The 22,104-nt window shown below is 50.2% G+C and overlaps 1 protein-coding gene across 1 annotated transcript in view; it reads left to right on the forward strand.

Annotated features, from left to right (window-relative positions):
* cacna1i (calcium voltage-gated channel subunit alpha1 I) overlaps positions 1-22,104 on the forward strand; it is a 252,978-nt gene that overhangs the window by 73,699 nt on the left and 157,175 nt on the right. The window contains exons 3-5 of the mRNA XM_033013140.1: positions 17,061-17,220; positions 20,571-20,886; positions 22,044-22,104. The exon at positions 22,044-22,104 is cut by the window's right edge and continues 32 nt beyond it. Coding sequence (XP_032869031.1) covers positions 17,061-17,220; positions 20,571-20,886; positions 22,044-22,104 — 537 coding nt within the window. The remainder of the gene's footprint in view (positions 1-17,060; positions 17,221-20,570; positions 20,887-22,043) is intronic.

The raw sequence follows: 22,104 nt of genomic DNA on the forward strand, positions 1-22,104 counted from the left end.
CAGGCCAGCCTTCCGCTCTGACTCACTTACACTGGCGACCTTACACTAGGCTGGTTCCACATCAGACCCCTGGGTGAAGTGTACAACAGACGCCTCTCGACTTTAGAGATATGGTATGAGGAAACGTCACCCGTTCCTTCTCTCCACAGATGCTGCCCGTCCTGCAGAGTTACTCCAGGTTTTTGTGTCTTTCTATTGTATGGTACAGTTCTTTATTTGTCACATAGAATCATAGCGTGGAAACAGGCCCTTTGGCCCAACTTGCCCACACCGGCCAACATGTCCCAGCTACACTAGTCCCACCTGCCTGTGTTTGGTCCATATCTCTCCAAACCTGTCCTCTCCATGTGCCTGTCTAACTGTTTCTTAAACGATGGATTAGTTCCAGCCTCGACTACCTCCTCTGGCAGCTTGTTCCATTCACCCACCACCCTTTGAGTGAAAAAGTTACCCCTCGGATTCCTATTAAATCTTTTCCCCTTCACAAACCTATGTCCTCTGGTCCTCGATTCCCCTACTCTGGGCAAGAGACTGTGCATCTACCTGATCTATTCCTCTCATGATTTTGGCGGGGTACAGTGAAATTAATAGACAATAGACAATAGGTGCAGGAGTAGGCCATTCGACCCTTCGAGCCAGCACCGCCATTCAATGTGATCATGGCTGATCATCCCCAATCAGTACCCCGTTCCTGCCTTCTCTCCATATCCCCTGACTCCGTTATTTTTAAGAGTCCTATCCAGCTCTCTCTTGAAAGCATCCAGAGAACCTGCCTCCCTCTGAGGCAGAGAATTCCACAGACTCACCACTCTCTGTGAGAAGAAGTGTTTCCTCGTCTCCGTTCTAAATGGCTTACCCCTTATTCTTAAACTGTGTAAGAAGGAACTGCAGATGCTGGTTTAATCCGAAGATGGACACAAAAAGCTGGAGTAATGACAGGCAGCATCTCTGGAGAAAAGGAATAGGAGACATTTTGGGTCGAGACCCTTCTTCAGACTCAAGTCTGACCCGCTGAGGTTACTCCAGCTTTTTGTGTCTATCTACAGTGAAATTCATTTTCGTATACCATTCAGCATAAGTATCACTATAGAAGTAGCACTTCGATACATCATGTGATGGGCATCTCAGATACAGTGCGAATGTGTAGCATTAGTACACTGAGACAGTGTACAATGTAGCCAGTTTGGTGCCATTTTCAAGTCCCTGCAGAAACAGGCCCTTCGGCCCACCGACCCCCATACTCTTCTAACACTATCCTACACTCGAGAGATCATTTTTCAATTTTACCGAAGTCAATGAACCGACCAACCTGCACGTCTTTGGAGTGCGGGAGGAAACCGGAGCACCCGGGGAAAACCCACGTGGTCGCAGGGAGAACGTGCAAACTCCGTACAGACAGCACCCGGGTCTCTGGCTCCGTGAGGCGGCAACTCCACCGTGTAGGCCCAAAGCAATCTATTGGAAGCTCCAGAAGAGTCGGCCCGATGGCGATAATTTTGAATGTATATTGATGAAAATTAGCCAATAACATTCTGCTCTCTATTTTAATTTCCATTGATTTTTGCAATGATCCACGATGAAAATCAAACTCAGTCCTGATCCACGCTTCGTTGGGTTCACTAACAACAGGCAAAATCACAGCGGAAAGAAATGGGGAAGGCAGAAGCTACATCCTCTCTGCCCAGAGGATAGACACAAAATGCTGGAGTAACTCAGTGAGACAGGCAGCATCTCTGGAGAGAAGGAATGGCTGAAGAAAGGTCTCGACCCGAAACGTCACCCCTTCCTTCTCTCCAGAGATGCTGCCTGACCCGCTGAGTTACTCCAGCATTTTGTGTCTATCTTCGGTGTAAACCAGCATCTGCAGTTCCTTCATACACGCTCCTCTCTGCCTAGGGTTAGTTTGTACTTTCCAGGGAAGCATTATTCCATATAGGGGGCAATGTATTATTAGGAGAGAGCTAGATACGGCTCTTAAAAATAGAATGAGTAAGCCATTTAGGAAACTTCTTCTCACAGAGAGTGGTGAGTCTGTGGAATTATCTGCCTCCGAGGGCGGTGGAGGCCGGTTCTCTGGATGCTTTCAAGAGAGAGCTAGATAGGGCTCTTAAAGATAACGGAGTCAGGGGATATGGGGGAGAAGGCAGGAACGGGGTACTGATTGGGGATGATCAGCCATGATCACGTTGAATGGCGGTGCTGGCTCGAAGGGCCGAATGGCCTACTCCTGCACCTATTGTCTATTGTCTATTGTTTAGTCTAGTTTAGTTTTAGAGATACAGCGCGGATACAGGCACTTGGGCCCACCGAGTCCGTGCTGACCAGCGATCCCCGCATATTAACACTCCCCTACACACACACACACACTAGGGACAATATTTACACTAGGCCAATTAACCTACAAACCTGCGCATCTTTGGAGTGTGGGAGAAAACTGACGATCTTGGAGAAAACCCACACGGGTCACGGGGAGAACGTACAAAGTCCGTACAGATGAGTACCTCTGGTCAGGATCGAACCCAGGACCCTGGTGCTGTAAGGTTGTCGCTCTACCGCTGCGCCAACCATTTTCAAATGATTTTCTTTTTCTCGTCTGATGAGAAGGGGGGTAAAACGTTCATGTTTTCCCCTGCTATGGTTGCTACCAATCAATCAGCGAACAATTGCAGATTTAAAACGTTTTGATCATTTCTAGGTGGGGGAATCTCCCCACTTCCTTCAACTCTGGCTAAAACGTGACTAGCTAAAGCCGGCTAGAGGTTACAGATAACCTAATGGACGCAGCGGGTAGAGCTACAGCCTCACAGCGCCAGAGACTCGGGTTCGATCCCGACCTCGGATGCTGCCTGTGTGGAGTTTGCACGTCCTCCCTGTAACCGCGTGGGTTTTTTCTCCGGGTGCTCCGGTTTCCACCCGCACTCCAAAATCATGTAGATTTGTAGGTTGTGTGGGAAGGACCTGCAGATGCGGGTTCACCCCCAAATTGCGTAGACACAAATAGCTGGAGTAACTCAGCGGGCCAGGCAGCATCTCTGGGAAAAGGAATAGGTGACGTTTTGGGTCGGAACCTTTCTTCAGATTTTTTTAATTCAACTTGTAAGTCAAATGGCTTCGGTAAAATTGTAAATTGTCCTTAGTGTATAGGATAGTGCTAGTGCACGGGGTAGGATTCAGTGGGCCAAAGGGACTGTTTCTGCGCTGTACTCTAAAGCCTAAAGTAAAGACTAAGCTAAAGTGGACTAACTCCAGTGGTAAAAGGTATCTTTTAGTTGCAGAGTGAGATGCTCCCTAATTTTGCAACTAATTCATGTTTTTTTTTGAAGTGCGACATAGCAATTTGCATATAGACAAGACTTATGTTCCAAGTGCTATTTTTATACTGATATGGATGTACATGTCATTTAATATCAGTGGCTTGGGTAAATAATATTAATTTTCTTTTGAAGTGATTATTAGGTGGTTTTTAATACACGCGTGATTGTGCTCATCAACCCGATCGAAAACGTCTGCATGTAGCAACATGTCCAATGTGGATTGGTTTTCACCGAAGGCAGACACATAACGCTGGAGTAACTCAGCGGGTCAGGCAGCGTCTCTGGAGAGGAGGAATGGGTGACGTTTCGGGTCGAGACCCTTCTTCAGACTGATCGTCAGGGGAGAGGGAGCCACAGAGATAAGGACGTGTAAGAGATCGAAAGAGATGAGGTTCAAGGAAAATGTAGAGTAGACCGTTGCTAGCTGGGAGAAGGTGACAATGAAGCATACAGAGATAAAATGTAATCAGGGGGCCAGTAATCAGACTGGTCAGAGATAGACAAAAACTCAGCGGGTGAGGCAGCATCTATGGAGCGAAGGAAATAGGTAATGTTTCGGGCCAAAACCCTTCTTCAGACTGGAAAGGTTGCCTGTTTCCTTTGCTCCATAGATGCTGCCTCATCCACTGAGTTTCGACCAGCATTTTTGTCTACCTTCGATTTTCCAGCATCTGCAGATCCTTCTTAAACAGACTGGTCAGAGAACTGGGGAGGGGGAGGGAGAGAGAGGGAAAGCAAGGGCTACTTGAAGTTAGAGAATTCCATATTCATACCGCTGGGGGTGTTAGCTACCCAAACACAATATGAGGTGCTGTTGGGACCGGCAGCATCTCTAGATGGAAGGAATGGGTGACTTTCCGAGTCTGGAAAACGTTTTCACCCAGAGAGCCATGAATGGGTGGAATTCTCTGCCACAGATGGCAGCGGAGGCCAATTCAATGGATGCATTCACGAGAGAGTTAGATAGAGCTCTTAGGGCTTATGGAATCAAGGGATATTGGGGAAAAAGCAGGAACGGGGTACTGATTTGGGATGATCAGCCATGATCATATTGAATGGCGGTGCTGGCTTGAAGGGCCGAATGGCCTACTCCTGCACCTATTTTCTACATTTCTTTGTTCCTCCAATTTGCGCTGGGCCCGATCAAACCCGGGTCCCTGGCGCAGCAAGGCGGCAATTCTACCGCTGCGCCACCGTGCCGTATGATGGGTCCTCAATTTCAAGCAGTCTATGTAACAGAGTGTCAATGTTATCACATAGTACGGTGTCAAAATGAGTGCAGCTGAGAGCTTAGGAGATCAGTGAGAACTGTCAGGGATGCACTAAAGAACTACCGCTGTGCCACCGCGCCGGTCTCTGCCGCCCAATAACATTACGATGGTTTTCCATCTGTTCTACTCCCCTGCCAGAACCCTACATTCTTTGAGCCCATCCTGGCCTCCCAACTCCACCCCATCCCCCTTGCTACTGCCCCCCCCCCCTTCCACCTTCCCAGCTTCACAATTCACAACTCTTTAAACCTGTCTCACACCTGCTGTTCTTATCTCTGGCCCTTTGTCCCAACCATCCGCCTGTCAAAAAAACACCCCTCGCCTGTGTCGACCTAATCCCTGCCACACTCCAGCCAATAAATAATAATAATAATAATAATAATAATAATAATAATAATAATAATAATAATAATAATAATAATAATAATAATAATAATCATAATAATCATAATAAAAATAATAATAAAAATAATAATAATAATAATAATAATAATAATAATAAAAATAATAAAAATAAATACTTTATTAATCTCCATTTTCAGGGGAAATTCAGATATCCATGCAGCACATTAATAAAAATACAACATAACATTAAAGAAGAAGTTTAACATGAAAACATAAAAACATCCCCCCACAATGGTTCCCACTGTGAGGGAAGGCACAAAGTCCAGTCCCCATCCACTTGTTCACCCATAGTCGGGCCTATTGAGGCCTCCGCAGTCGCCGCTATGGGGCCCGATGTTTTGGGCCCGCTCGCCGGGCGATGGTGCTCCGGCGTCGGGAGAACCCTCTCAGCGGCTTGGGGTGCCTGGAACGGCTGCTTCCTTACCGGAGACCGCGGCTTCCGAAGCCGACAGGCCGCGCTGGATGGAGCTCCAACACACTGGCAATCTCAGCAAGAGATCCCAGGCTCCCGATGTTAAAGTCAGCGCCGCCGCCCGCAGCTGGCCGCTCCACAGACCCGCAGGTCCGCGATGTTCAATTGGCAGGTCCCAGCATACCGGAGTTCCAGCGCCGCGGCGACCCAGGCCTTACCCCCCTTTTCCAGCCTTCTTCTTAACCCTCTCCCCCCCCCCCCTTACAATCACTGAAGAAGGGTCTCGACCAGCATTCCGCGTATTCTCCAGAGAAGCTGCCTGACCCGCTGAGTTATTCCAGCACTCTATGGCCTTTTACTGATTCCATCGCTCTGAAAGACTATTGAGCATTCACAGCTCCTTGACAATAGAACTCGGCTCAGAGTGTTCTTGTGTAAAAAACCTTTCTTGTTCTGAATATATTACGTGAAGGGATTAGAAAATGAGAGACCTTTTCTGGTTGCCCCGTTGCAGGGAGGATGTGGATGCTTCGGAGAGAGTCGCAGAATAGGTTTACCCGGAGAGTCTTATCTCTGAGGAGAGACTGGATCGTTTTCCGCGGAACACCGGAGGCTGATGGGGGATCTGATAAGGGGATATAAAATCATGAGAGGCATTGCGAGGGTCAGAATATTTCCCCCAGGATTTCACCGTACCTCGGTACACGTGACAATAAACTAAACTGAACTGGTCGCGGTGGCGCAGCGGTAGAGTTGCCGCTTTACAGCGAATGCGGCACCGAAGACCCGGGTTCGATCCCCACTACGGGCGCTGCCTGTACGGAGTTTGTTCGTTCTCCCCGTGACCTGCGTGGGTTTTCTCCGGGTGCTCCGGTTTCCGCCCACACTCCAAAACCGTGCGGGTTTGTGGGTTAATTGGCTTGGTAAATGGAATGGTTGTCCCTAGTGGGTGTAGGATAGTGTTCATGTGCGGGGATCGCTGGTCGGCGCGGACCCGGTGGGCCGAGTTGTCGGAGCCTGCGGTCCGTGCCGTACCGCGGAACTAAACTAAATAAGCGATCAGTCTGAAGAAGGGCTTCGGCCCGAAACGTCGCCTATTTCCTTCACTCCATAGATGCTGCTGCACCCGCTGAGTTTCTCCAGCACTTTTGTCCAAAGATCCTATAGCAAGCAAGATCGATCACTCGACGAAAAAGACGTGGTACGGTCATGGGCAGATTCATGGGCGATTTTCGCCCCCATTTCCGTAACCGGCTTCCATCTCCGCACCAAAGATCCCGTAGCGGAGCAAAGATACTAGTGCGGAGACGGAAGCTGGTTACGGAAACATCCTCGTAAAAATAAAAACTCTTTGGGAAAAATCTTCTCATTTTCAGAATTATAATTTATTAACACAAACTGTTCCCCCGCAACGTTGATTACACTGCGGGTCGGGTCGGGTCGGGTCGGGTTACTGAAATGGATGAAAAAAAGGCCCACGTTCCACTCCGTTGCGTACTACACGTCAGCCCATTGCATTTAGCAGGAGTGGTCTATCTTGCTCCGCTATAGGTTCTTTGCTTTTGTCTACCTTAAATAAACGATCTGACAATCTGTTAGCGTTGTGGGATTTTCCAACATGGAGGACCGCGTCAGACTTTGAGCTGAGGTCTCTGGGGGTGGGGATTGAACCCACATCCGACCGACTGCCACAGCTGTCAGATAGCTGAGAGTGGAGGCAGAGGGGATGTTCCCACTGCATCATGGAGGTGTCTCTGGGAAGTTATCAGGAGAGCTGTCAACCTGTAGAAGCAGACTGGGCCATGCCAGTTATTAATCAGGATTAGTACACTGCGGCGTTCTGCCGCCTCCGATAACATCACATTAAATGGCTGCCTGCTCTCTGAACCGTTCAACAGTTCTGCTTGGCAAAGATAAGGAGCTCGTTTTGTCTGATTCATCGGTTTGAAGCTTTCCCCTATCACTTCCAGATCTCGTGCGATAGGCGAGAGGATTTTTTTTTCAAATGCGCACTAAACAATGAAACTGTGAGAAATGTCCGCCCACGTCCCATTTTTACATGTGTCGGAAGGAACTACAGACGCTGGTTTAAACCGAAGATAGACACAAAAAGCTGGAGTAGCTCAGCGGGACAGGGAGCGTCTCTGGAGAGAAGGGATGGGTGACGTTTCGGGTCGGGACCCTTCTTCGTTCTTCACTGCCCCCTCAGTCTGAAGAAGGTGTCTCCTCCCGAAACATCGCCCATTCCTTCTCTCCAGAGATGCTGCCTGTCCCGCTGAGTTACTCCTGCATTCTCTGTCTGTCTTTAGTGATTTCAAGCAATTGGGCTTTGGCCGGCACGGTGGCGCAGCGGGTAGAGCTGTTGCCTGCCAGCGCCAGAGATCCAGGTTCGATCCTGACCTCGGGTGCTGCCTGTATCAAGTTTGTACGTTCTCCCCGTGACCTGCGTGGGTTTTCTCCGGGTGCTCCGGTTTCCGCCCACACTCCAAAGACGTGCAGGTTTGCAGGTTAATTGGCTTGGCATAAATGTAAATTGTCCCTAGTGTGTGTAAAAAGAGTTAATGTGCGGGGGGATCGCTGGTCGGCACGGACTCAAGGGCCGAAGGGCCTGTTTCCGCGCTGTATCTCTAAACTTAACTAAACTAAGCTATTATGTAATAATAATAATAATAATATTAATAATGCATTTTATTCATGGGTGCCTTTCAGGACACTCAAGGACACCTTACAGTTAAAACAAGCAAATTACAAACATATAAATAAAATGAAACAAAAGCAACAATACACAATTTGGAGAGAGGAATGTAGGAAGGAACTGCAGATGCTGATTTAAGCAGTAGACACAAAAAGCTGGAGTAACTCAGCGGGTCAGACAGCATCTCTGGAGAAAAATTATAGGGTGAGAAGAAGGGTCTCGACCTGAATCGTCACCTACTCGTCTCCAGAGATGCTGTCTGACCCGCTGAGTTGAAACTGAACGATTATGTTTACGGACACATAAGTATTATTACTACTTGTCACACAGCAAAGACATTACGAGTATTTAGTGCTTCCCTTTAAACTGGAAACGTCTTTCAGATAGCTGTGGCAGAGAAACTGACTGATTTATTTATTCAGCAATGTCTGCTTCACCACTCATTTCATCTGCTTCCGGCCACAACAGGAGTTTGCTGGGTCAGAGAAATCTTGCTTTGATCGCCCTGGGACCCGTGTTAATTCCCTGGGTGAGGAACAGTAGCAATAATCCAATGTGAAGTCCAGTGGGTTACTCTGCAGCACCAACATGTCATCTGACTTCTGGCCAGCACAGCGATCACGCATAAAAAAGACACAAAGTGCTGGAGTAACTCAGTGGATCAGGCATCATCTCTGGAGATAGACAGAAAAAGCTGGGCCTGTCCCACTTGGGCGAGCTAATCCGCGAGTTCTGGCGAGTTTGCCCTCGACTCATACTCGCAGCATGGTCGACACGAGGTTGCAGGAGGTCTTCGTAACTCTCCTTCAAGTTCGAGAGTGGTCTCCGCGTACTCGAGGCCTCAGCTAGGTCGCGGCGTATTTTTTCAATATGTTAAAAAAATGCCCGCGAGTAAAAAAAGGTCGCCATGGAAAAAAAAACGCTACTTTTTTTACTTGTAGGTTTAGTCGTAGTAGTCGGTAGTAGGTCGGAGTGTTAGACGTAGGTAATCGAGGGTAATCGAAGGTAGTCGTAGATAGTCTTCAACGTAGTCAAAGGTAGGTCGAAGGGAGGTCGAAGGAGATCGTCTTCACTCTCCACCATTCGGTGTCCAATTTTCCTGAAGTTAGTCGTAGTTAGTCGTAGCTAGTTGAAGCTAGTCTTAGCTTCGACTAGCTAGTCTAAGCTAGCCGTTAGCGAGTCTTCCCGAGTACCTTCCGTTAGCGCTGAGAGACGTCCCCGAGCTCCGACGTACCCGCTACGTTCATTCTCCGTGCTTACCACGATTTTGATTTTTTTTAACTCGGGAGAGCTCTTGGAATGAACTCGTACCGTGGGCCAGGGCTATTAGGCCTAATTAAATGGAACATCGCAGTTGATCGAATCTTGTTTTCGGCTTTTTACAATAGGGCGTCATGGTGGCGCAGCGGTAGAATTGTTGCCTTACAGCGCCAGATATGCGGGTTCGATCCTGACTACGGCTCCTGTCTGCGCGGAGTTTCTACGTTTTCCCCGTGACCTGCGTAGGTTTTCTCGAAGATCCTCAGTTTCCTCCCGCTCTCCAAAGACGTACAGGTTTGTAGGTTGATTGGATTGGTACAAAAATGTGACAATTGTCTCCGGTGCGCGGATGATAGCGTCAATGCGCGGGGATCGCTGGTCGGCGCGGACTCGGTGGGCCGAAGGGCCTGTTTCCACGCTGGATCTCTAAACCAATCAATCTGAAGAATTGAAGTAACTCAGCGGGTCAGACAGCATCTCTGGAGAGAAGGATTGGGTCGAGGATCTGAGGAAGGGTCTCGACCCAAAACGTCACCCATTCCTTCTCTCCAGAGATGCTGCCTGTCCCGCTGAGTTACTCCAGCATTTGGTGTGTCTACCTTCAAACTAAACTAGTAGCTGGCTTCAGAGACATCTATATCCATCAGATATCTTGGAGGGATTTCACAAGTTGCGAAGTAAACACAAGGCCTTGACATTTGATGACTTGTCGTCCTCTTGCCTTGATGTTGACTGCAGGAACCATCATCCACCTTGTGCTTCAATGTGACAGAGCTGAAATGAGCAAATATCTTGGTGAAGCTTTGAACATCAATGCCTCCAGGACTGCTTTAACCTACATTATGCTGGAACAACTCTCTCTCTCTGCCTTCATGCCAGTTGTGCCCAGCTCACTGCCACCTTCTCTTTACCTTCATTGTGGGGCGGCACGGTGGCACAGTTGCCGCCTCACAGCGTCAGAGACCCGGGTTCGATCCTGACCACGGGTGCTGTCTGTGTGGAGTTTGCACGTTCTCCCCATGACCCCGTGGGTTTTCTCCGAGTGCTCCGGTTTCCTCCCACACTCCAACTGTAGGTTAATTGGCTTAGGTAAAAGATTGTAAATTGTCCCTAATGTGTGTGTGATAGGGGTTTTTTTTTTGATCCCCTAACTCTGGGCCAAAGTCTTGGTGCATCTCCACTATCTATTCCCCTCATAATATTATACACCTCTATAAGATTCCCTCTCATCCTCCTGCACTCTAATGCCCCTGTCCCACTTAGGAAACCTGAACCGAAACCCCTGGAGACCTTGCGCCCCACCCAAGGTTTCCGTGCGGTTCTCGGAGGTTTTTGTCAGTCTCCCTACCTGCTTCCACTACCTGCAACCTCCGGCAACCACCTGCAACCTCCGGGAACCGCACGGAAACCTTGGGTGGGGCGCAAAGTCTCCAGAGGTTTCCGTTCAGGTTTCCTAAGTGGGACAGGGGCATAAGGAATACAGTCCCAGCCTGCTCAACCTCTCCCTGTAGCACAGGCCCTCAAGTCCTGGCAACACCCTTGTAAATCTTTGTGTTCTGCAACTGTAACTATTGTAATATAGTCATCTTCGTTGGCCCCCTTCGGTCACGGCTGACCATGGGTGTCTCCAGGGTGCTATTCCCTATATGGAGGACGCCTGTGCGTGACTTTGTTTAACGTGGGGAGACTGGTGCACAGACAGCCACCCCACGGTCCTTGACAGATCTGGGTCAGGATCCAGTAGCATGGAGTCCAAGACGACCGGAGACCCTTTTCTGCCCAGCCGTTGTGACGCTCCACTAAGGTCAGCCATCGTCCTCCACCTGTTCCACCGTTGAGGTCTTGGTTGGATTGCTCTTTGTCAGAGACCTCCCCCTCGACCTTACCGCCATGGGTGGCCCTACCAGGAGCATTGCTCCAGACGGCACCGCTCTCAGGATCCCAGGTCCACACAAGCTTCTCCACCACGACAAGGTGACAATCCACAGAGAAGTATATTGTAATATTGTAAAAAGTATTGTAAAGTCATATACCACTTATACTTGTTATATTATATTGTAAAGTCTTATACCAAAGCCCTCTTCTTTTCCATAACTGTACATTTAGTTTAGTTCAGTGTCGTTTAGAGATACAGCACGGAAACAGGCCCTGAGACCCACCAAGTCCGTACCATCCAGGAAATGGCTGGGGGTTGGCACAGGAATGGGAGAGAGGGCAGTGGATGTCACTTAAGTTTGGACAATTCCATATTCATACGGTGTAGGAGAGAACTGCAGATGCTGGTTTACACTGAAGCTAGGCAAAAGAATGGGTGCCGTCACCCATCCCTTCTCTCCAGAGACGCTGCCTGTCCCGCTGAGTTACTCCAACTTTTTGTGTCTATCTTCGGTTTAAACCAGCATCTGCAGTTCCTTCCCACACAAAGGCTCAGCGGCCCTGTCCATGGTGCTGAATAAACTCAACATGACTTTTACATTGAATCTGAAACAGGATCCCGACCAGAAATATTGTCTGTCCATTTACCTCCACATGTGACCCCCTCGTTTCCTTCATATCCTCCCCCCCCCCCTCCATCCTGCTTGCACCTATTTTTCCCACCCCCCTCCCCTTCCACGTATATCCTTTCCTCTGGCTTCACCGAATGCATCTCTTCAACCCTCCAGTCTCATACCTTCAGTCTAACCATCTCTGGCCTTTGTCCACCCATCTTCCTAGCGAGGAACTCCCTGACTGGTATCATCTTATTCCCTGACAGGCTTTGTCCTGCCCCTCCTCTCTTCCAGCTTTCTCACCCCCCCCCCCTTTACCTCAGTCCCCCCCCCCCCCAAGAAGGGTCCTGACACAAAATGTCACTTGTCCATGTTCTCCAGCGATACTGCCCGATCCACTGAGTTATTCCAGCACTTTGCGCCATTTTTGTTTTATAAACCAGTTCCTTGCATCCTTGGAGATGATGCAGCGTGGAGATGGGCCTTTTGGCCCACCCACCGCGGGTCACAAGGGGAAGGGACAAACTCCGCAAGGGACAGCACCCGCAGCAGGAGGACCCGAGGGCAGGATTGAACTTGGGTGTCCATGGACATGCAGGTGAGACCAGTTTTAATCTGGCAACGTGTGGTGGGCCGAAGGGCCCTCTGTTCTTGATGCTTCACTGTCTCCGTGGGATCCGACTCTGTGGGATTCACTTTGCAGACTGAGAGGATGATAATTGAACAGGGCGAGCTGACGGGTTGGCAAGCGGCCCATGGTTCCAGCTGCATTGCCATCTGGGTTCAAACAGGGTTCGCAGTCAATTGAACTGTCTGAGGAGGACATTTTGAAAAGTCAGGAGAGAGCTAAGCCAAAACGAAACAAAGAGGCCAAAGCAACAGGTTGAACTCACTGGGATGAAGTATGTAGCAGGTAGAACAGTCCAGCACAGGACCAGGCCCTAGGCCCAAGTATAGTCTAGAGATGTAGCACGGAAACAGGACCATCAGCCCACCGACGATCCCGCATATTAACACTGTCCTACACACACTAGGGACAATTTACCTACATACCTGTACGTAGTGTGGGAGGAAACCGAAGATCTCGGGAGAAAACCCACGCGGTCACGGGGAGAACGTACAAACTCCATGCATAAGGCATGTGATCGTACCCGCTGTAAGGCAACTACTCTACCCCTGCGCCACTGTGCTGCCCGAAAACGATGGCAGCGGTGGGATTCGAACCCACACTGCCAAAGAGACTGGGGCCTTGGATCAGCCACGCCACCAAGGGTTACCAAGTTAAAACTGATCTCACCTGCATGCACATGCAGACCCAGGTTCGATCCTAACCTTGGGTCGTCTGGCTACAGGTGTTGTCCGTATGGAGTTTGTGCGTACCGCAGTGGGCCAAACATGATGCCGAGATGAACTGCCTGTATGTACATGAGCCATATTACAGTCTTAAGAAGGGTCCCGGCCTGAAATGTCACACATCCCTTTTCTCCAGAGATGCTGCCTGGCCCACTGAGTTACTCCAGCACTTTGTGTCTATCTTTGGTATGAACCAGCATCTGTAGTTCTTTAATTCGACAACTTCAGTTTAGTTTATTGTCACGTGGACCAAGCTACAGTGAATAGCTTTTTTGTTGCCCGCTATCCAGCGGAAAGAAAATATGTGCTTACAATCGAGCCATTTACAGCATATAGATATATGGTAAAGGGCCTGTCGCACTTGGGCGATATTTGCGTGTCACACAGATGGCGCGCAAAGATTTTGTGAATCCCAAAATCCTGGGGCGCCGTGCGCGACCACACGTCCCTGCCTACGTCACCACGCACCGTGCGCACGTCATGCGTTGTGACGCGCAAATGATCGCATAAATTACGCGCAAATGACGCCCAAGTGGTACAGGCCCTTAAGGGAATAACATTCAGTGCAAGGTAAAGCCAGCAAAGTCCGATCAAGGATAGTCCGAGGGTCACCATTGAGGTAGATAGTAGTTCAGGACTGCTCTCTGGTTGTGGTAGGATGGTTCAGTTGCCTGATAACAGCTGGGAAGAAACTGCCCCTGAATCTGGAGGTGTGCGTTTTCACACTTCTGTACCTTTTGCCTGATGGGAGAGGGGAGAAGAGGGAGTGGTCTTCTATAACCTACACTTCCATGTGCCTATCTAAAACCTCCTAAAGGTCACATACTGCAACCAGCTATGGACCCCGCGACTGGCCATTCAGCCCATCGTACCTATGCTAGTTCTTTCAACTTGATACCTATTTAAAATATAAACACAATTCCCTCTTGGAGTTCCCTGTTGAATTCCACTCCGCAACATTTTCAGGCAGCACTATCCTGATCACGCCATTTTGCTCCTAAAATTTACTCAAATTTAAATTTTAAATTTGAATCACCCTGGATGTGGAGAGGATGTTTCCACTCATGGGAAAGTCTAGGATAGAGGTCACAGCCTCAGAATTAAAGGACGTTCTTTTAGGAAGCAGATGAGGAGGAATTTCTTTAGTCAGAGGGTGGTGAATCTGTGGAATTCTTTGCCACAGAAGGCTGTGGAGGCCAAGTCAGTGGATAGTTTTAAGGCAGAGATAGACAGATTCTTGATTAGTACGGGTGTCAGAGGTTATGGGGAGAAGTCATGAGAATGAGGTTAGGAGGGAGAGATAGATAATTCTGAGGCTGTGACCTCTAGTCCTAGACTCTCCCACTAGTGGAAATATCCTCTCCACATCAACTTTATCTTGAGCCTTTCACTATTTGGTACATAGAATCCTGACTACGGGTGCTGTCTGTTTGTATGTTCTCATAGAAACATAGAAAATAGGTGCAGGAGGAGGCCATTCGGCCCTTCGAGCCAGCACCGCCATTCATTGTGATCATGGCTGATCGTCCCCAATCAATAATCCGTGCTTGCCTTCTCCCCATTTCAATGACCCCCCCCACTCCTCATTCTTCTAAACTCCAGCGAGTACAGGCCCAGGGCTGTCAAACGCTCACCATATGTTAACCCACTCATTCCCGGGATCGTTCATGTAAACCTCCTCTGGACCCTCTCTCCAGATCCAGCACATCCTTCCTCAGATATGGGGGCCCCAAAACTGTTCGCAGTACTCCAAATGCGGCCTGATTTTCCTGGGCTGTTTGCTGAACAGCTACTTGTTCTTCCCCCGCACAATTAAAGCATGGAATAATCTTCACCCTACCATAGTTACCCAACCAGATGCAACTAAATTTAAAGTAGCTCTTTCTTCCCAAAAACCCTTTCTGGCTGAAGTCCTCCCTTCACCACCTCCAGTTTAAATGCCATTTGGAATATTTTGGAGGACCAAGAAACCAAGAAACCAAGAAACAGTCGCCGATCGGCGTTTTCCGTTTGCCCCAGAGTGACTATGTTTGCTGGCCGCTGTGCCGATGAGGGATAGCAGGGAATGGCCTTTTCAATCGTTCCCACGCGTCTTCCTGCTTCGAGCGGGAGCCAGCTGCCTCTCTGAAGCAAAAAGCCGTGATGCTTCCATGTATCTTGTTACCTTAATGGAAATAAAACAGCAGCAAAGTACTCAGATGCCAGAAGATGAAGTGGCAGGGGACCGCTAATAGATTCTATCTTCATTAAGGGAATTGTAAAACCCATTCGTGTTACACAGACGCATCCCACAGCCTTTCAGCACGCGGATCGTCATAATCCTCGATCTAATTACTCAGCCTGCTTTAACATGAAACACGCCATTATCTCCGAATTGGTTAACTTTCAATTTTCGTGGAAGCTAATTTATTTTCTTAATTACTGTTTTCGACGAGTCGTAAGCATTCCCTCTTCTTACCCAACCTTGACTCCTGACGTTGGCGTTCACCTACCTGCGGTTCGGTGGCAGCTCAGCGGAGGATGGAGGGAGATGGGGGCGGGGCGGAGGTCAGAGGGGACAGAGAGGGGAGGTGGGTCAGGGAAGGAGAGGGCAATGGAGCGAGGGAAGATTAGAAGGTAGTGGAGAGAGGAAAGTCGGGCCAGGGGTGAGAGTTTAGTTAGCGTAGTTCAGTTTCGTTTATTGTCCCGTGTACCGAGGTACAGTGAAAAGCTTTTGTGTTGCGTGCTATCCAGCTAGTGGAAAGACAACACAAGTCAAGTCAAGTCAATTTTATTTCTATAGCACATTTAAAAACAACTCTCGTTGGCCAAAGTGCTTCACATTAGTGATTGTAATCGATTCATTTGCAGTGTGTAGATAGAGACATGATAAGGGAATAACGTTCAGTGCAAGGTAAAGCCAGCAAGGTCCGATCAAGGATAGTCCGATGGTCTCCATTGAGGTAGATAGTGGTTCAGCACTGCTCTCTGGTTGTGGTGGGATGGTTCCGTTGCCTGATGACAGCTGGAGAGAAGTAGCTGGGTACAGGGTGAGGGGAGGGGGAGGTGGGGTTGTTGAAGGGGGACAGGGATGGGAAGGAAGGAAGGAAGGAAGGAAGGAGTGAGGTGGGACTCGAGTTGAGGGAAGTGACAGGGGAATGGCGGCAAGGGGGGGGCGCAGCGGTAGAGTTGCTGCCTCACGGCGCCAGAGACCCGGGTCCCATCCTGACTGCGGGTGCTGTCTGTACGGAGTTTGTACGTTCTTCCCGTGACCTACGTGGGTTTTCTCCGGGTGCTCAGTGGGGGGGGGGGGGGGTGAAGGGGGGGGGCCTGATGGGGGTTGGGAGGGAGGGTTTGGTGGGTGGGTGGTGTGGGAGGGAGGGGGGCGGGGTGCGGGGCAGATGGGGTGTGGAGGAGAGATTTATGGGGTGTGGGCAGGGAATTCGATGGGAGGTGGGTGGGGGGAGCGGGGGGGGGGAATAGTGGGGTTCGGGTTGGGAGGGATCCATAGGGGGGTGGGGCGAAGGGGGGGAAGGGGGAGATAGGTGGTGGGGGAGAGACTTATGGGGTATGGACAGGGGATTCGATGGGTCCCTAGGGGGGGTGGGGGAGGGGGAGGGGGGGGGGGGGGCTGGGCACGGGGTTTCGGTGGGGGGGGGGGGAGCGGGTGAGGTTGGAGGAAGGGTTTGATGGGGTATGGGGAGGGGGTGGGAGGGGGGGGCTGGGCACGGGGATTCGGTGTGGGGGGGGCGGGAGGCTGGGCAGTGTGGTGGGGGGGCATGAGGCTGGGCGGGGGGGGGGGGGGGTTATGTGGCTGGTGTATCGGAGCTGGAGGCTGCTGCCCCCCTGTGGTGACGGGGACTCTCTCCCTGCCGTGCCCAGGTATGCGGATCCTGGTCAACCTGCTGCTCGACACGCTCCCCATGCTGGGCAACGTCCTCCTCCTCTGCTTCTTCGTCTTCTTCATCTTCGGCATCATCGGCGTGCAGCTGTGGGCCGGGCTCCTGCGCAACCGCTGCTACCTGGAGGAGAACCTCACCCTGTGAGTCTTCACCACCCGCCCAAACCCCACCCCTCCCCCTCCCCCACCCCTCCCCCTCTCCCACCCCTCCCCCTCCCCCCCTCTCCCTCTCCCTCTCCCTCTCTTCCTCCCTCTCTCCCCCTCTTTCTTTCTCTCTCTCTCTCCCTCTTTCTCTCTCTCGTTCTCTTCCTCTGGAGAACATGGACAGGTGATTTTAGGCTTCAGAGATACAGTGTGGAAAGAGGCCCTTCGGCCCAACCAAGTCTGTGCCAGCCAGCGATCCCCGTACACTATCAGTATCTTACACACAACAGGGACAATTTACAATTTACAATTTTACTAAAGCCAATTAACCTGCAAACATGTACGTTTTTGGAATGTGGGAGGAAACCGGAGCACCCGGAGAAAACCCTGGCTGTTATAGGGAGGACGTACAAACTCCGTACAGACAGCACCCATGGTCAGGATCAAACCCGGGTCACTGGCGCTGTGAGGCAGCAACTCCACTGCTGTGCCACCGTACCCCTCAGAAGTGAAAAATTGAGTGCTGTGAGGTAGTGTTGTGGTCAGTGGGCTCAAGGAAGTGCAGACGCTGGGATCTTGAGCAAGTGCTGGAGTAACTCAGCGGGTCAGGCAGCATCTCTGGAGAAACATAGAAACATAGAAACATAGAAATTAGGTGCAGGTGTAGGCCATTCGGCCCTTCGAGCCTGCACCGCCATTCAATATGATCATGGCTGATCATCCAACTCAGTATCCTGTACCTGCCTTCTCTCCATACCCTCTGATCCCCTTAGCCACAAGGGCCACATCTAACTCCCTCTTAAATATAGCCAATGAACTGGCCTCGACTACCCTCTGTGGCAGGGAGTTCCAGAGATTCACCACTCTCTGTGTGAAAAAAGTTCTTCTCATCTCGGTTTTAAAGGATTTCCCCCTTATCCTTAAGCTGTGACCCCTTGTCCTGGACTTCCCCAACATCGGGAGCAATCTTCCTGCAACTAGCCTGTCCAACCCCTTAAGAATTTTGTAAGTTTCTATAAGATCCCCTCTCAATCTCCTAAATTCTAGAGAGTATAAACCAAGTCTATCCAGTCTTTCTTCATAAGACAGTCCTGACATCCCAGGAATCAGTCTGGTGAACCTTCTCTGCACTCCCTCTATGGCAATAATGTCCTTCCTCAGATTTGGAGACCAAAACTGTACGCAATACTCCAGGTGTGGTCTCACCAAGACCTTGTACAACTGCAGTAGAACCTCCCTGCTCCAATACTCAAGTCCTTTTGCTATGAAAGCTAACATACCATTCGCTTTCTTCACTGCCTGCTGCACCTGCATGCCCACTTTCAATGACTGGTGTACCATGACACCCAGGTCTCGCTGCATCTCCCCTTTTCCTAGTCGGCCACCATTTAGATAATAGTCTGCTTTCCTGTTTTTGCCACGGATAGGTGACCTTTCAGGTCGGGATCCTTCAGACATTGTAGTTGGGGGGTGGGGGGGGGGGGGGGGGGGGGGGGGAGAAAGCTGGCAAGGGGGTCACCTTCTATCCACTCCCATTAAGTGATAATGCTTATGCGGTCACAGCAATGAGGTCCTCCCCCATCCTTGATGGGAAGAGATTAAAAATGGGAGCTTTGAAAGTCATCAACATTGTGAATAATTCATCAGATTGTGTGGCATCCCGTGTTGTGGAGTTAAATTATTCAAATAATGACAAGCAACTTCACCGGCGTGGTGTTTGATGAAGGACAATCTCCTCCCCAGGGATCCATCAGGCCAGCTCACACACTTGGACCCCGTAACCTTACTTTGAGAGACACAGAGTGGAATCAGGCCCTTTGGCCAAGCGAGTCCATGCCGACCAGCGATCCCCACATATTAACATTATCCTACACACACTAGGGACAATTTCTACGCTGGCCAAGCCAATACATGCATACCTGTACGTCTTTGGAGTACCCTTCTACCCATATTGAGATTCATTATCTATGAGATCATCTCTCATTCTCCCAGGACTAGAGGGTGTGAGCTATAGGCAGAGGTTGAGTAGGCTGGGACTCGATTTCTTGGAGTGCAGGAGGATGAGGGGTGATCTTATAGAGGTGTATAAGATCATGAGAGGAATAGATCGGGTAGATGCTCAGTCTCTTGCACAGAGTAGGGGAATCGAGGACCAGAGGACATAGGTTTAAGGTGAATGGGAAAAGATATAATAGGAATCTGAGGGGTAACCTTTTTCACACAAATAGTGGTGGGTGTATGGAACAAGCTGCCAGAGGAGGTAGTTGAGACTATCCCAACATTAAAGAAGCAGTTAGACAAGTACATGGATATGACAGGTTTGGAGGGATATGGACCAAATGCGGGTAGGTGGGACTAGTGTAGCTGGGACATGTTGGCCAGTGTGGGCAAGCTGGGTTCGAAAGGCCTGTTTCCACACTATATTTCTCTATGACTCTATGACTCCTGCGTTCCAAGGAATACAGTCCGAGCCTCCCCGACCTCAGGCCCTCAAGTCCTGGCAACTCTCTCAGTTCCTAGCCACATCCCTCCGTCCCGCAGCTGGGTGACACAGTGGGGGAGAGTTGCTGCCTTACTATGCCAGGGTACTGGGTTCAATCCTGACCTTGGGTGCTGTCTGTGTGGAGTTTTTACAATCTCCCTGTGACTGCGTGCTTATGATGGAGCTAGAGTACGGGGTGATCAATGGTCAGTGCGGACTGAAGGGTCTGTTTCCACACCGTATCTCTGAAACTCCTCTCACTCACCAATGGGGTCGATTGCGTAGGCCAAGCTCTCAGCCCAGCCTCACCACTACACAGGCCCAGCCTCACTATTACACATGCCCCAGCTTCACAACAATACAGGCCGCAGCCTCACAACTATACAGGCCGCAGCCTCACTATTATGCAGGCCCCAGCTTCACATCAATACAGGCCCCAGCTTCACAACTATACAGGCCCCAGCTTCACATCAATACAGGCCCCAGCTTCACAACTATACAGGCCCCAGTCTCACTACTACACAGGCCGCAGCCTCACTACTATGCAGGCCCCAGCCTCACAACTATACAGGCCCCAGCCTCACTACTATGCAGGCCCCAGCCTCACTACTCCACAGGCCCAGCCTCACTACTACTCTGGCTGCATCCTCACTACTACACAGGCCCATCATCACTACTATACAGGACCCACTCTCACCACTTCATGGGCCGCAGCCTCTCTGTACAAGTCCCAACCCCTGCTATGAACACAACCAAGCCCGTGACTCCTCTCCACCGGGCTCCCCCTCCGACCCCCCCCCCCCCCCCCCCCACCCCCACAAGTAGACAATCCAGGCCTCCTCAGCCTGCTTCTGCTTGCCCACAGGTACAACGGCCTTGCCCTGCCTCAGTACTACCACCCCGGAAAGGACGACGAGACGCCCTTCATCTGCTCCCTGTCCGGAGACAACGGGATCATGGGGTGCCATGAGATCCCGGCGCTGAGGGACAATGGGCACGTCTGCTGCCTGGACAAGGACGACTATTACTACTACGCCGCGCTGGGCCAGGAGCTCAACGTCACGGGGGGCTGCGTCAACTGGAACCGCTACTACACTGCCTGCCAGACTGGAGACAAGAACCCCCACAAGGGTGCCATTAACTTCGACAACATTGGCTACGCCTGGATTGTCATCTTTCAGGTACTCCTGACCCATTGACCTGGTGAACTCATTGCATGAGTTTCATCACAACAGGGCCCACTTGTGGTATGTGTCAACAGTAGTCGGCTGCCCTGCACTGTGCCACCTTGTGAAACTTAGAAACATAGAAAATAGGTGCAGGAGTAGGCCCTTCGACACTTCGAGCCAGCACCGCCATTCAATGTGATCATGGCTGATCATCCCCAATCAGTACCCCGTTCCTGCCTTCTCCCCATATCCCCTGACTATATTTAAGAGGGAGTTAGATGTGGCCCTTGTGGCTAAAGGGATCAGGGGGTATGGAGAGAAAGGGGGTACAGGATACTGAGTTGGATGATCAGCCATGATCATATTGAATGGCGGTGCAGGCTCGATGGGCCGAATGGCCTACTCCTGCACCTATTTTCTATGTTTCTATGTTCCATGGCTCCGCTATCTTTAAGGGCCCTATCTAGCTCTGTCTTGAAAGCATCCAGAGAACCGGCCTCCACCGCCCTCCGAGGCAGAGAATTCCACAGACTCACCACTCTCTGTGAGAAAAAGTGTTTCCTCGTCTCTGTTCCAAATGGCTTTCCCCTTATTCTTAAACTGTAGCCCCTGGTTCTGGACTCCCCCAACATCGGGAACATGTTTCCTGCCTCAAACCCTTAACAATCTTATGTTTCAATGAGATATCCTCTCATCCTTCTAAACTCCAGAGTGTACAAGCCCAGCTGCTCCATTCTCTCAGCATATGACAGTCCCGCCATCCCGGGAATTAACCTTGTAAACCTACTCTGCACTCCCTGAATAGCAAGAATATCCTTCCTCAAATTAGGGGACCAAAACTGCACACAATACTCCAGGTGTGGTCTCACTAGGGCTCTGTACAACTGCAGAAGAACCTCTTTGCTCCTATATTCGATTCCTCTTGTTATAAAGACCAACATGCCATTCGCTTTCTTCACTGCCTGCTGTACCTGCATGCTTACTTTCATAGACTGATGTACAAGGACCCCCAGATCCCGTAGTACTTCCCCTTTCCCCAACTTGACGCCATTTAGATAGTAATCTGCCTTCCTATTTTTGTAACCAAAGTGGATAGTGGATACCAAAGTGTCTTCTCCCCGAGGCAACGCTGCTTGGATGTGAATGTAACTCTCCCCTTCTGTTGACAGGTGATAACGCTGGAGGGCTGGGTGGAAATCATGTACTATGTGATGGACGCACACTCCTTCT

Source organism: Amblyraja radiata, chromosome 38 (genome assembly GCF_010909765.2).
Source record: "Amblyraja radiata isolate CabotCenter1 chromosome 38, sAmbRad1.1.pri, whole genome shotgun sequence".
Classification (NCBI taxonomy): Eukaryota; Metazoa; Chordata; class Chondrichthyes; order Rajiformes; family Rajidae; genus Amblyraja; species Amblyraja radiata.